The 14,073-nt window shown below is 30.1% G+C and overlaps 1 protein-coding gene across 1 annotated transcript; it reads right to left on the bottom strand.

Annotated features, from left to right (window-relative positions):
* Positions 1-10,921: 10,921 nt before the first annotated feature.
* LOC120171844 (PLASMODESMATA CALLOSE-BINDING PROTEIN 3-like) lies at positions 10,922-13,250 on the bottom strand. Its single transcript, XM_039179476.1, has 3 exons — positions 13,109-13,250; positions 12,107-12,346; positions 10,922-11,049 (listed from the first exon to the last, which is right to left on the bottom strand). The coding sequence occupies exons 1-3, from the start codon at positions 13,164-13,166 to the stop codon at positions 10,940-10,942; spliced, it is 408 nt and encodes a 135-aa protein (XP_039035407.1). The 5' UTR covers positions 13,167-13,250; the 3' UTR covers positions 10,922-10,939.
* Between the last annotated feature and the right edge of the window lie 823 nt (positions 13,251-14,073).

The following is a 14,073-nucleotide window of genomic DNA, read 5'->3' as shown; positions in this document are numbered from 1 at the left end:
AGGAGATCCCATTTCGTAAATATTCTTTGGAATGATCGGTTAGTGATAAAACGTGGTTCGAGGAGTTGCCACCAATATTTAATTAGGGTGTGATTGGGCACCCAAAATGTGTTTGCCATTTTAATAAAATATTAATTTTAATTAAAACTATAAGTTTGCGGTTTGCGTTACCAAAATTTGAGTTCGGGAGTCGGTTACGTGTGGGGAAGGATTAACACCCCCACAACGCCCTAAATCGGTACCTAGTCGATTAATTAATTGTATTTGCAATAAAATTTACAAGTTCGAGTCTAATTTAATTTAAGATCCCCTAAAAAAGTTCTGAACTTTTGGACAAAACATGATAATATTTAATTATTTCCTATCGAGGAGAATGAATCGCTCATCTCTTAAAATAATTGATTCTTACTCCAATCGAAATAAAGAAATACTAAAATTACATTCAAAAGTTATTTATTTATTCAAAATAACAACACCGAAAATAATTTTAAGAGAGAAAATAATAATATCTAATTATTTCGAATCGAGAATAAATGACCTTTTGTGCATTAAAACAGTCATTTATTACCCCAATTGTAATAAAGGGATATTACTATTTCGCCTTAAAATTACAAAGTGATTTGAATGAAAACGATAATATCTAATGATTTCCAATCGAGAATAAATGACCTCTCATACCTTAAAGCAATCATTTATTACTCAGACCAAAACAAAAAGATATTACTATTCTTAATCTCGATTCGAATGTTATTGTTTTGAAAATCTATCAGAAAACACATGCAAAAATAAAACAAATAAAAAAGTATGACAAACAAGGAATTAATTATTTACTTTACCGATATTTAATGAGAATAAGGATGTTCAATTATTTAAATATCTTGAGACGAGACCTTATATTCGATCTAACAGTCTTTTTTTGATAAATTTAATTAAAAGAACATTGTATTTTTCTCAATCCCCGAATTTTAAAAATGAAATCGATTTAATTCGTGTCACTAAACGGGATAGACTTTCGTTTTAAAATTATCGAAAGTAACTTTCTTATACATTAAGACAATGATTTTACGACAACATTAAAATGATCAAATATTACCCTTAGTCAATTTATTTTTAATCGAGTCAAGGGATGCTTATGAGGTTATCATACAAAATTAATTAGGACTAAATTGAATTAAAATGCAAACAACATGCAAAAATAAAAATAAAAATAGGACTAAAACATAAATAATCAAATTAACATGCCAAAATTAAAATAAAATAAAATATGCAAGGGACTAAAATGAAAATGTACAATATTAAGTGCTAAAATAAAAAAAATAAAACAATAGGGCTAAATTAAAATAAACTAAAATTACATGGTCGAATTAAAATAAATAAAAAACATTCAGGTTTGAAAAACAAACATGCAAAAAATACAAGGGGTTATTTCATAAATATTCCAAATTTTTTGCCTACATTTTACATATTCGAATAAATAAATATAAAATTACAAAATAAGTCCCTAAATATTCAAAGAAAAATTAAGCAGTCACTACATGATTAAAATGCAAAAACACGCTAAACATAATACAGGGGCTAAATAGCAAATATCCCAAAAAATAAACATCATGCACATAAATGGATAAATTACAGAGAAAATCCCTACAGGTGACTAACATGCAAAAAACGTGCTAAAAGTTAAGGGACTAAATTGTGATTAAACTAAATATTTCAAAGCTTGAATATAAAATGGGAAAATACCAAAAATGGTCCCCCCATTGTCTATTATGTAAAAACACGTGTAAGTTAAGGGACTTATGTGCAATTTCCCCCAAACTTACCCCTATAAATACAACCTTAAACCCCTCTTTTTTTCATTTTCACCCCAATTTGAAAAAAAAATCATTTTTTCTCTCGATGGCTTTGGCCGGCAGTCCACCGGACGCCGTCTGGCCGCCGCGTACGGTGGTCAGACATCCCAAACTCACCCAAAACAACCTTCTCAGTCCGATCTAACACCCTAGAACAAAATCGAGACATAAAAAACCCACCTAACCGACCCAAAGAAGCTTCGACCACTCGACTTCTCACTCACTCCGACGACCTCCGACAAGGACGAACCAGCCTTGGTTTGACTCCCCCCTCTCAGGTAACCACTCAACCCTCAAGACTCTAGGTTTATTTTAGGTTACATGCATGGATAATAGTATTTGTTTTGTGTTTCGAACTGCTAAAATGAACAAATAAAAATAAAAAACAAATACCTTCAAACGTTTCTGATTTTTTGCTTTTTTATTTCTTTCGTTCTCCACTCAAAAACTGAGAGGGGAATCCCTTTTATATATATGGTTCGGGGTTTTATATGCCCCAATTTACATCTTTCTTTTCTTTTCTTTCGGATGAAGTCATTACAAACAAAAAAGAAAAGAAAAGTCATTTTTTGTGTGGTGTTGGTCTGTCGTTGCTTGGTGTGTTGATCCTGGATTTCTGACACATGCAAGGCCTTCGGTTGGTGGCAGAAGCGGTGGCCAAAGAGCATGTGGAACGGACAGCAGCAACTGATTGGAGAAAACGGTGGCAGTTACTAGGGTTTATAGACTCTGACAGGTTAGGGTTAGATTTGGGCTTTGATTTATTAGGCTTCAGTACTGGGCTGGTTGGGTGACTTGTTGGGCTTCGAGTTTGACTGTTTTGGGCTCGATTAGGTTTGGCCTGAAAATTAAAATGGAATAATAATATTATTAATAATAGTAATAATAATATAATAATAATAATAATTAAAATTTTGGACAATGCGTTTTTCGTCTGGTCAACTTCATGGTTTGAAATTTGATAAGAGATATGTTCCGCTGTCATTCAGGGAATATCAGATCTAGGGATGTTGATCCATTCTACTGTCAATCAGGGAAGATTGAATCGGGGTAGACTTGTTCCGCTGTCACTAAGGGAATATCAAATCTTGGAGAAGAGGGATTTATTTCGCTTCTTTTGAAGGGAATTTCAGATATGGGGGAATTGATTCATTCTGCTGTCACTCAGGGAAGATTGAATCAGGGCAGACTTGTTTCGTTGTCACTCAGGGAATATCAAATATTTGAAAAGAGGGGCATGTTCCACATCTTTTGAAGGGAATATCATATCTAGGGGAATTGATTCATTCCACTGTCACTCATGGAAGATTGAATCGGGGCAGACTTATTCCGCTGTCACTCAGGGAATATCAAATCTTGGAAAAGAGAGACATGTTTCGCTTCTTCTGAAGGGAATATCAGATCTAGGGGAGTTGATCCATTCCGTTGTCACTCAGGGAAGATTGAATCAGGGCAGACTTATTCCGCTGTCACTCAGGGAATATTAAATCTTGGAAAAGAAGGACATGTTCCGCTTCTTCTGAAGGGAATACCAGATCTAGAGGAGTTGATCCATTCTGCTGTCACTCAGAGAAGATTGAATCGGGGTAGACTTATTCCGCTGTCACTCATGGAATATCAAATCTTGGAAAAGATGGACATGTTCCGCTTCTTTTAAAGGGAAAATCATATATGGAGGAGTTAATCCATTCCGTTTTCACTCAGGGAAGATTGAATCGGGGCAGACTTGTTTAGCTATCACTTAGGGAATATCAAATCTTAGAAAAGATGGATCTGTTTCACTTCTTCTAAAAGTAATATCATATCTAGAGGAGTTGATCCATTTCGCTGTCACTCGGGGAAGATTGAATCGAGGCAAACTTGTTCCGCTGTCACTAAGGGAATATCAAATCTTGGAAAAAAGGACATGTTCTGCTTCTTCTGAAGGGAATATCAGATATGCAAATTAAACATTACCAATTGTTAGTATATGTTCAGAAATTTGAAAGATCATACTTGAAGATTTGGATTTCAAGATAATCTTTGAAAATATATTTTTCTTGTGCAATTTGTCTCGTAGCTATCAAATATGAGAGTCTGCCTCCCTAAAAGTTTGAATTCTAGTTTCCACTTGTTGGGATTTTGATATCTTGAATCTTCTTTTTTCCTTGGAAGATCTGTAAAAACCATATGTTTTTGTGTAAAATGTGAATGCAATGTAATGCATTTTCTTTCATGCAGATGATGTTCTCATGCATGCTCAAGTGCTAATTCAATTTTCCTTTAACTTCAAAGTGGAGAACTAGTTCTTTTTTCTCTTGATCATTTTTCTCTAGGGTTTACTCAAATATCGGTTTAGCAACTTGTAACTTCTAAAGATATGCCCAATCATCTCGTCTTTGTGTCTTATTTTCCTTTCATCTACGTTAAAGTCTCAGAAGAAATGCTTCATTTCTTGTTGTGATCAGTAATATGATCTTGATACCCCTTTCTGTCTTTGGCTGAAATGGCTATCAGAGTTATTTTTTGAGACTCTGCCCTTAATTCATGCTCAACTGGTTTGCTTTACAAGGTAAGCTTTTCTTATATTCAGGGTTCGTCCCTGACACTTCAAGTTGTAAGACACATTCTCAATGTCTTCTTGGTCTAAATCTTGATCTGGGTTTCTGGTTATTCCCTAGGGTGGGTACTTTCATGGAATATCCCTACTTGGGTGCCAAAATTCATCTTTGACTGGTTGCATTCTTTCATTTTTTTTCTATACGCTGGTATATGCCCCTTTCAGTCAAGGTGATCGTCTGCTTCTTAATGGGTTACCAACAACGTCAAGGGGAAGTGCTACGAGTTCTATTCTCCAGTCCTTCTGGTCTCTCAAACTATTTTCTTTCGAGATTGGGGAATGATTCATTACTCTGGCATTTCCTATTCTTTTTCTCCAAGATGTAGAATAAGCCTCAATAGCTTCTAAGATATCCATCATTCAAGAAATCAACCTGTTTATTTGCCCCAATCCAAATATCTCAGAGAGACGTCTTTGATAGGGATAAAAAAGATATCCCTACGTAGTTACGTACATAAATTCATCTCACATATCATTCCTTGGCATACACTCTTTAACAAATGAACACGAGTGTCAAGGTTTTGGGCCACTTTGGATTCTATGCACTTTAAAAGATCAGTTTAAAGTAATACCAAGAAATCTTTTGTTTTCTTTTGAACTATGTTAATCTACTTATAAGACGCTTGCAAATGAACAAAATTGGGGTTTAAAATGTTGAAATTGGAAATTTTACAAAGTCATAGCAATCAAAGAAATTATAAAAATCAAGAAATAAAGTCAAATGCCTCAAGCATCAACAACATGAATGTTCCTGAACCAATCAACTTGATATAATTTGGAGCACTAAGGTAAGCTTTTGTCTAGAAGAATGCAAATGTTACCAAAATATCTGTAGATATGAAGCTCCTCTCAAAATATCATAATCATGTGAGTGTTTTACTTGCCTGGTGCCTATCAAAATGTATTCGAGCTGTACATTCGGATTTTCACCTCAAATCCTTTATTTGGCTTTAAAATAATCTTGGTGGATTCTCGTCTTGAGTCCCTTTTCAATTTTCCTTATTCTTTTTCTTACTTATTCTTTCTTTTTTTCTTTTTTTTCTTTTTTCCTTTTTTTGAGTGTAGTATTTCTAAACTAGAATCAAAATTAATGTGCCATTCAATTTATCTTCATTGATCTCTATAAAAAAATAACGTTTCTCTAGAAAATACCTTATTGATAACATGTGGTTTATGCTCTCTTAGACACCTATTTCTCATGTGAAATCTTATGAATAGGCAAGATCTTTTGATCACACTCTCGAAATTTTAAAGCTTGCTTCGTTTGCTTCTGACCTCTTTTCTTCAATGAGGTTAAAATGATCGTGTCGAGCTTGGGCTCATTCAGCTTGGTCTTATCTTTATCTTTGTCAAAACTTGAAGTAACGAAATCTTAATCACAGGGAGTAAGGCTAAATAGAAGTAGCATTGTCCCTTGTTCGAGCACATACTGACGTTTAACATGCATACATGATGAAAGATAATTTCTTATGACAATTCTCATTATCTTCCCCATGTAATTTCAACCATTTCCTTTACATGGTCAGTCTTATCCCTATAGCATAAACCTCAAATTTCATCAGTGCTAAAGAAATCCAATCTACTAGTAAGAGTATAGTAGGCAAATTTTTGGATAAATTAGCACTGTCTCAATTCCTCGTCCCGAAGCATTAGATGTCTCATCATAATAAAGTTCTCAGGATTTGACATCTGGTTCAATTTCTTCCATAGCAGATATGCATAGTAGAAACTCGAGGACTCATAATCATCAGACACACTACTAGTCAGAAAATCTATTTTGACACTTTCTTTTAATGCTCTACAGGCTCACATATATGGTGTCAAACAATATTTTCCCTCACTAATTTGTCTGTCAAAGCTAGTGACTCCATCAAGCAATTTAGAGGAGCATGTTTGGATATTCACCAAGTAGTAAGGAAACCTGTAATGTATGTTCCCTTTAGCACAACATGACTTCTGGATCAACGATTATAGGGTCTCATAATTGGTGAGCTTCTTTCCCCTAGTACTGGATGGGTCTCCTATTTTTCCTGGACTTGTTATGTTGCCCACACCACACATTTTAATGAACTTTTGAAGGTCGTTAAATAGAAGATTAACAATCTATCAGGAACTTGTGTACTACCACTTCTATATTCAATCCTATTATGCTTGATAAGACAAGGGAAAGATGATTTTTACACTTAAAACAACTCTATTGATTCTTGACAAAGTCTTACAAATCTTTAACTATCCCCTTTCCCATTTGTTCTCAAACTCGGAATCTCGACCTCTTGTCCGTAAGATAAGACCTGATTACCTTACTTTTCATAAACCTCAATAATTTGTTGGAAACCTTATATTCAATAATTTGTTGAGTCTCTCGACTATTAAATGTTACAAAATGGTCTCCCGACTTTTCATTATGTTCCAAACTCGTTCTTTTCATTAAAAATTGGGCGGTAGTTTGAACTGAACATTAACATGTTAACTGTGATATGATAAAATTTTATCCTATAATTTCAAATGACTATCATATCACAGTCATTATTTTGATGCCCTACCTTAAACAACCACCAATTTTTTAATGAAAAAATATGAGTTTGGAACATAATTAGTAGTCGGGTGACTATTTTTGTAACTTTTAATAATAAATGGACTGAACAAAGTAACATTCTATAATCAAAGGACTATTTTATAACTTTTAATAGTCAAAGGACTTAATAAAATAATACTCTATAGTCAATGGTTCATTTGTGTATTTTACCCTAGATTTAAATATAAATAATTTTCCCACTGTACGGTCTACCATTAACCATATATTGAATAATATTTTAATATTTTTTTTATTATTATTATAATTTTTTTAATCAATCTAGAGTACTTACAAGCAGTAGTATTTATTATAAATATTTTCATCCATTTGACAATGAACATCTAAATGCCTTACAGTTTTTAAGACCCAAATATGAAATTTCTAAATATAACAATCATTCTTTTAAATATAACTATTAAGATGAATTTAATAAATATAACTTTCACATAAAATATTATAAAATATTGCACATCAATTCTGTTTATAAATTTTAATAAAAGAAAAATATACAAGAGCTACTAAATATTAAAAAAATAAGGTTCCCTAGAAGCATTCTAAGGTTATGATAGAAAAGATTGAGGTTAACATCTATTATAAAATGTCATTTTTAGTCCTTAAATTTTTCTAAAAAGTCATTTATTTTTTTTATTTTTGGAACTTTTAATTTTGTCAAATTAAAACAATTGATGAAGAAAGTCAGATTTGTTAAGTTGATATTAGCTCCACTCTTTTGTCATTTTATATTTTAAATATTTTTTATAAACTTTAATAACTTAATTATATTTTTATAAAATAACTCACATTAGTTTAACATGTCAAGTATATTTTTTAGCAATTGATGAGTTAAAAGATTTTAAGAATTAAAATTATTTAAAAAATAAGAGCCGAAAATGTTATTGAGCTATTATACTAAATAAGTAAAAATAAATAAATAAATTTAAGACTGATTATCTCAGATTAATCAATTTTATAAATATAATTACCATATATTAACTCATTCGACTAATTGCAAGCTGAATCATTAATTACCGTGTTGAAAAGAATATTCACCATTTATTATAGCTAGCACTTCACCATATATACATAATTAATGATTAATTTAGACTTGGTTCCTTTTTTTTTCAAGAAAAATAATTTATTTTCATCCAATAAACGGATTGAGATTATATTATTGGTTCCTTTTTAAAAAAGATTTAATTAATTTAAAAATTTTGAATAATTTTTAAATAATTTAAAATTTTAATTGTGTTTAAGATAATTTGAGTTTAAATTAATTTAAAATTATCTCATTTTGGGTTCAAACCATTTTGCTTAAATCGTTATCACATATTATACAAAACTAGATGCTAAATTAGAAACTAAAATTGTTCACAATTTTTTTACTGTATATATAAATATAGGGGTTTTCACTTTTCAGTTTTAATTGAATTAATCGATCGAATCAAATTAGTTCGATTAATTAAGTCAGACACTAAAATAGTTCGGTCGAAGAATAGTTAATATTTTTTAAATATTCGATTAACAGTTAATTCGGTTCGAAATTATATATTAAATATTATATATATTAAATACTTATTTTAAGCTCAAACTCATTAAGAATTAATATCCAATTATTTTTAACTACATTTAAACTAGGCCGTAAATAAAACGAGACAAATCGTGAATTAATCTAATTCGACTCGTTTAAAACTCGATAAATCTCAACTCGAGTTCTTAACGAGCTGAAACTAGCTACTTGATACTCAACTCAAAAAGCTTACGAGCTACTCGAAAATATTTATAATATTTTAGGCTCAATTCATGGTTTTCGAGTTTAAGTCAAACTTGAAAATTGTAGGTTCACAAGTTTTCGAGTCGAATCAAGCTTCATTTTAAAGTTTTCGAGTAGAATCAAGCTTCATTTTAGAGTTTTTGACTCAAGTCGAGCTCAGTAATACTCGAGCTCGACTCGGCTCATTTATAGCCCTACATTAGACTCATTTAATTATCAATACCAAATTAAATTTTAACTCAAATAAAAAATGCATCTATTATATTCAAATTAATCTAATTATAAAAATTATAAAAATTTCGGTTAATTCGATTAACCGACCGAAGTAACCAAACTTATTATGTTCGGTTAATATTTAAAAAAAAAGTTTGAATTGATTAACAGTTAAAAAATTTAATTAATTTGATTAATGAAAATTTAGTTTAATCGGTGACTGAGTTAACCTTTTGAACAACCCTATGTATATGAAACTAAATGCAGAGGTGGCAAGAGACATATTCAGGTCGGGTTCTATTTAGATTTCGATTCAATTATGTCCGACAATTCAAATTAACCTTATAAAAAGAAAAAATAATAATAACAAAAGTACGTTTTCTTGTTTATTATTAAATTTTGAATATTACACAAAATATTTGTTAAATTTAAAAATCTTAATACCCGTAATTAATAAAATCATCATAATCTAGGGTGAGCGTTCGGCCGAGTCAAATCGACTCGAGTAAAAAAATTTCGAGTTAACGAGTCTTATTTTACAACTCGAAATTGGCTTGAAATTTTTTCGAATCGAGTTTATGAAATTCGAGTCATGTCAAGTCAAATTTTTGAGTTTGTGTTTATATTTAATTATAAATATTTACAATATTTTTTATATTATTTGATTTCAATTTAAATGATCATATACTATATATATATAACAATCTATTCTTGTGTGATTTTTGATAAAAAAAAATTACAATATATATATCATACAAAATTGAGGGACTCGACTCAAACTTGAAAATTAATTCACTAATTAATAAAAATTTCGAGTTATTCGAGTTGTATTTTTCAACTCTATTTGAACTTGAAATTTTTTTTGGATCAAGTCGAGTTTATGAAATTACAACTCGAAGTCGTTTCAAGTCGAGTTTTTTTAATCGACTCGAATCGAAAAAATTAATTTTTTAAGTCAAGCCGAATTTTGTTCACCCTTATCATGATCCCATATAAGAAAAAATCGATTCTAAAATATTTATTCTAAGTATTCAAAAAAAAAATATTCTAAACCCCAAATCAGAATATAAGCCCAGCTCCAAATATCATACCTGTTATTATTTATTAACAAACTTCAGAATAAACTCATAATGTCTCAAATCTTAAGCCTAAAATTACAAATATAATTTCTAAAAATTTAAAACTTCATCCCAAAATCAATTTACTAAAAAAAATATTTTAAACAAGTTAAAATACATTTTTAACAATATTTTATGCATTACTAGTTATATACATGTGCAAGAATATGATAGATGATATATAACTATTAGTATTATAGCGTGCATTATTATATTATATAATATATTATATTTATACCAAAAAAATAATAATAAGTTGCATATTATTATATGATTTATAATTTAATTTTTTTATTAAATTATTTAAGTTCAGCCAACGTCAAGTTACTAGATTATTTAGGGCTCACATTAATTTTGAATTTAAATTAATTTTAAATTAAAATTAGAGATTTAAGTAGTTAATGTTTTGATAATCAAATTGAATTTTGTAAAATTTGACAGCTCTACCTGGCATGAAGCAATACGAGCTCTAACACTTGTTTACTTGTATTATTATTAATCCCTTTTCTCTCTATGTTCATAACTTGAGCTTACAAAGAAATTATTATTTTTTTGAGATTTCGGATTCAAGCATCAAGAATGTTAAAGTGTGTGCGTTCAACAATATTAAATGATTGAGAGTAATCTTTAAAATATAATGTCGTGTATTTACTCAGATTAATAAAAAACTGGAAAAAAAATAATGCTTAGCTAGGATGTCCAAATTTTTAGGAGTAGAAATTTAAATGTGGACCAACAAAATATAATAAATATTTAATGGGTCCAACCATCCTACCATTGCTAAATTCGCTCCAAAACTATCGTAGATACGTTTTAATGGTAATTACCATGAAACAATGTGATGACCCAAACTTTTGAAATTTCAAAAGGAGTGACCGTTAGGGCATACCTGGCAGTAGCTGGGAGAGGACAACCAGCATAGCCTGTAAAAACACATAAAATGAGTATGAGTTTTGGGATCTTAAGTGAGAGCCTAAAGTACAATTTGTTAGTATAAGATTAAAAACGATATAAATCGATTGTAACCGAAGATCTTACTTAAAGCCTAAGAATGTGTTTGGTAGAGGGAATGTGAGATTCCCATGGGAATGAAATCAACATTCCCCCGTTTGGTTGGCCGGGAATGTTATTCCCGGTAATCTTATATTACCAATAGTATATTTTTTTGGGTATATTACCAGAAATGTCATTATCACCCTTTCCTTAGGTATTGTTGGATTACCGACGTTTTGGACTAAAATGCCTTTAAAAAAAATTCCTTTAAAAAATATCTTTATTCTGTCATTGAATAATAAAAATTCTACGAAGGTTAAATTACAAATTTATCCTTAAACTATTTTAGATTTACAAAAAAAAATCTATAATTAAAATTTTATATGAAATTCAGGGGTAAAATAAAATTTTACCCTTTCATTAAACCTTTTTATATTTTTAATTTTGTAAAAAAAATTATATAAATTTTATGAATTTAATTTTTTTTTAAAGAAAATATATAAATATTTTCTAACTGGTTAAAAAACAAATATATAATAATGACAATTTGGTAAAATATACATTCTAATAATCTTTTATTATTTTAACCAAACACGGTAATCTTACATTCCTGCTAAACCAACCAAACACAAAATACAACATTCACAGTAATCATATTCCCTGGTAATTTTTTATTCCCATTATTAATTTTACATTATGTGAACCAACGAACCCTAATTGTTTAGGATGGATAAACCAAAAATATTATCTTTATTTTCTTCGTAATATTTTCAGTTGTAACCAAAATTATTACAAATTAGATAAATTTTTTTTTTATAAATCCTAAACCCATCACAATGTTATTTTTTCGGTTATAATAAAAAAATGTTACAAATTGATCTTAAATTAGGCCTCCTACAGCAGAGCTAACTGAATTTAGCATAACTAACTGAATTTAAAGGGTAAGAAGGGAAAAAAAGATGGTAAAGCAAAGGAAAGGGAAATTACTAGGGTCGGAAGTAGTGACGGCGGCAGTGCCGGCAAAGTCGCAAGTGCCTTGAGCTTGGCCTTTTCTTTGGAAGAAGCTGTTGACGGCATAATTGCAATGTGCCCTCACAGTGTCTGGGTTGAAACATGGTCCCTTCATGTGGATAGGGTTACAATCTGCCCCTTCTCCACATGCATAGTCCAATGTCTTCTGCAATACAGTATCACTCACTCCATCCTTGCATATACACCATGTCCCACCTGTTCATATTGTTTTTTATTAGTACAGAGGAAATACAAGTTAGTATTTATTCAAAAATCTCTCTCAATCGTTAGACAATCAACATTCATACATCCTACATTCCCGATGCTCAAAGAATAAAAACATTCCCTTAATTACTGAAATCACTTCGTTCATGAGGAGGATAAAGAGATCTATATAGTTAAGAGGGCATTATTGTATCAAATGTGTATATATACTTGGACATGACATAAAAATGTATCATAGCATATATGGAAGAGACGTGAAAAAATTTAAAAGATAACTTAAATATACTTTATATCAAACACATGGTCTCAACTGACATCTGAGTATTACACATTAAAACATTGCATTAAATATGATAAACGACAACTTCATTCGACATTCCAATGTGTGTATTTGATGGGATATTAAACTTCTCGAATGTTCTTGCGGAATTTTTGTTCACAAAATAATAAATAAAAAAAACATACATTTTAATACAGATTAAAAGGTTGAGAATAATGAAATCTGGGAGCAAAATAGTGAAACGGGAAGCTGCCAAAGCAAATGTGATGATGGGAAAACAAAGAACGTGAAGATTATAAAAGGGTATTTAAACAACAAGATTATTTAAGCTTATTCATCTTAAAACAGAAGAGAACAATAACACAAAAATGCAAAAAGAGAAAAGCAAGTTACAAGATCTACAAACAGAGAAAATCAAATGTCTTTTTAGGAGGAAAAATAAAAAGAAAGAAAGAAAGTGAAAGGGGGCTTACTTGAGCGGCCAGTCACGGCGGCCAGAAGGAGCAGTGGAAGCAGCACTGAAGCAGCCATGGTTGAAGAGCAAAGCAAGAGGGTGCTGAACAAGAGTTAGGAAAACAACAATGGCTGAACTCTGCAACTTGAGAGAGAGAGAGTATGCGGGCAGTGTGTTACAGACAGAGAGAGAGAGATACAGGAAATAGACAAGAAAAATAAAGGATGCACAGTGATTTTGATGGTGGGACGAAAATGGCCTGTCGGCTACTCTCTTTTACTTTTAAATCCAATCAATATCTTTTACTGCATTGCACGGGCGTGCACGGCTCGGCTACGTAAATCGGGTTAAAACAATGTTTTTAAAATCAGACTAGACCTTAAATTGATAAAGGTATTGTTTCACTAGTTTAACTGTAGTTCAATCGGATTGAATTGATTTATATAAAATAATATTTTTTAAAAATTTACATAATATTTAAAGCAATATTAATATATATATAACATTTTTTTTAAGTTTACAATATGAAAATATATAAAAATATCACAATTCATAATATATATAAGTTAAATACCATAAAATCAAGTGAAACAAAATGATTCAAATCAACTACAACATAATATTTAAGGTCAATACCTAATGAAATTCATCAACAACTAATTAAAAAAAAGTACATAATTAATATTCATTGAAATTGATTCCCTCAAATTCTAAAATATTAGAAAAATATTCTTATAATTATTTTAAATTAATAAAAAATTATTTATCTAATGAAAAATATTTAATATATTTCTAATGATAATAATTTTAATAACTAATTTTTTAAATTATTATTATTTTGAGGTTTCGGGTTCAAATATCATAAATATCAAGGGTTAAGCTAAATATCTTGTAATGAATCCTAAACTCTAAACCCTAAATCTAAACATAAACTTAAACCCTAAACCATAAACCATTAATCTGATTATATGATATGGGTTAAGT

Source organism: Hibiscus syriacus, unplaced genomic scaffold (genome assembly GCF_006381635.1).
Source record: "Hibiscus syriacus cultivar Baekdansim isolate YM2019G1 unplaced genomic scaffold, ASM638163v2 tig00111837_pilon, whole genome shotgun sequence".
In the NCBI taxonomy this organism is placed as follows: Eukaryota; Viridiplantae; Streptophyta; class Magnoliopsida; order Malvales; family Malvaceae; genus Hibiscus; species Hibiscus syriacus.
This window is presented reverse-complemented; position numbering and strand designations above follow the sequence as displayed.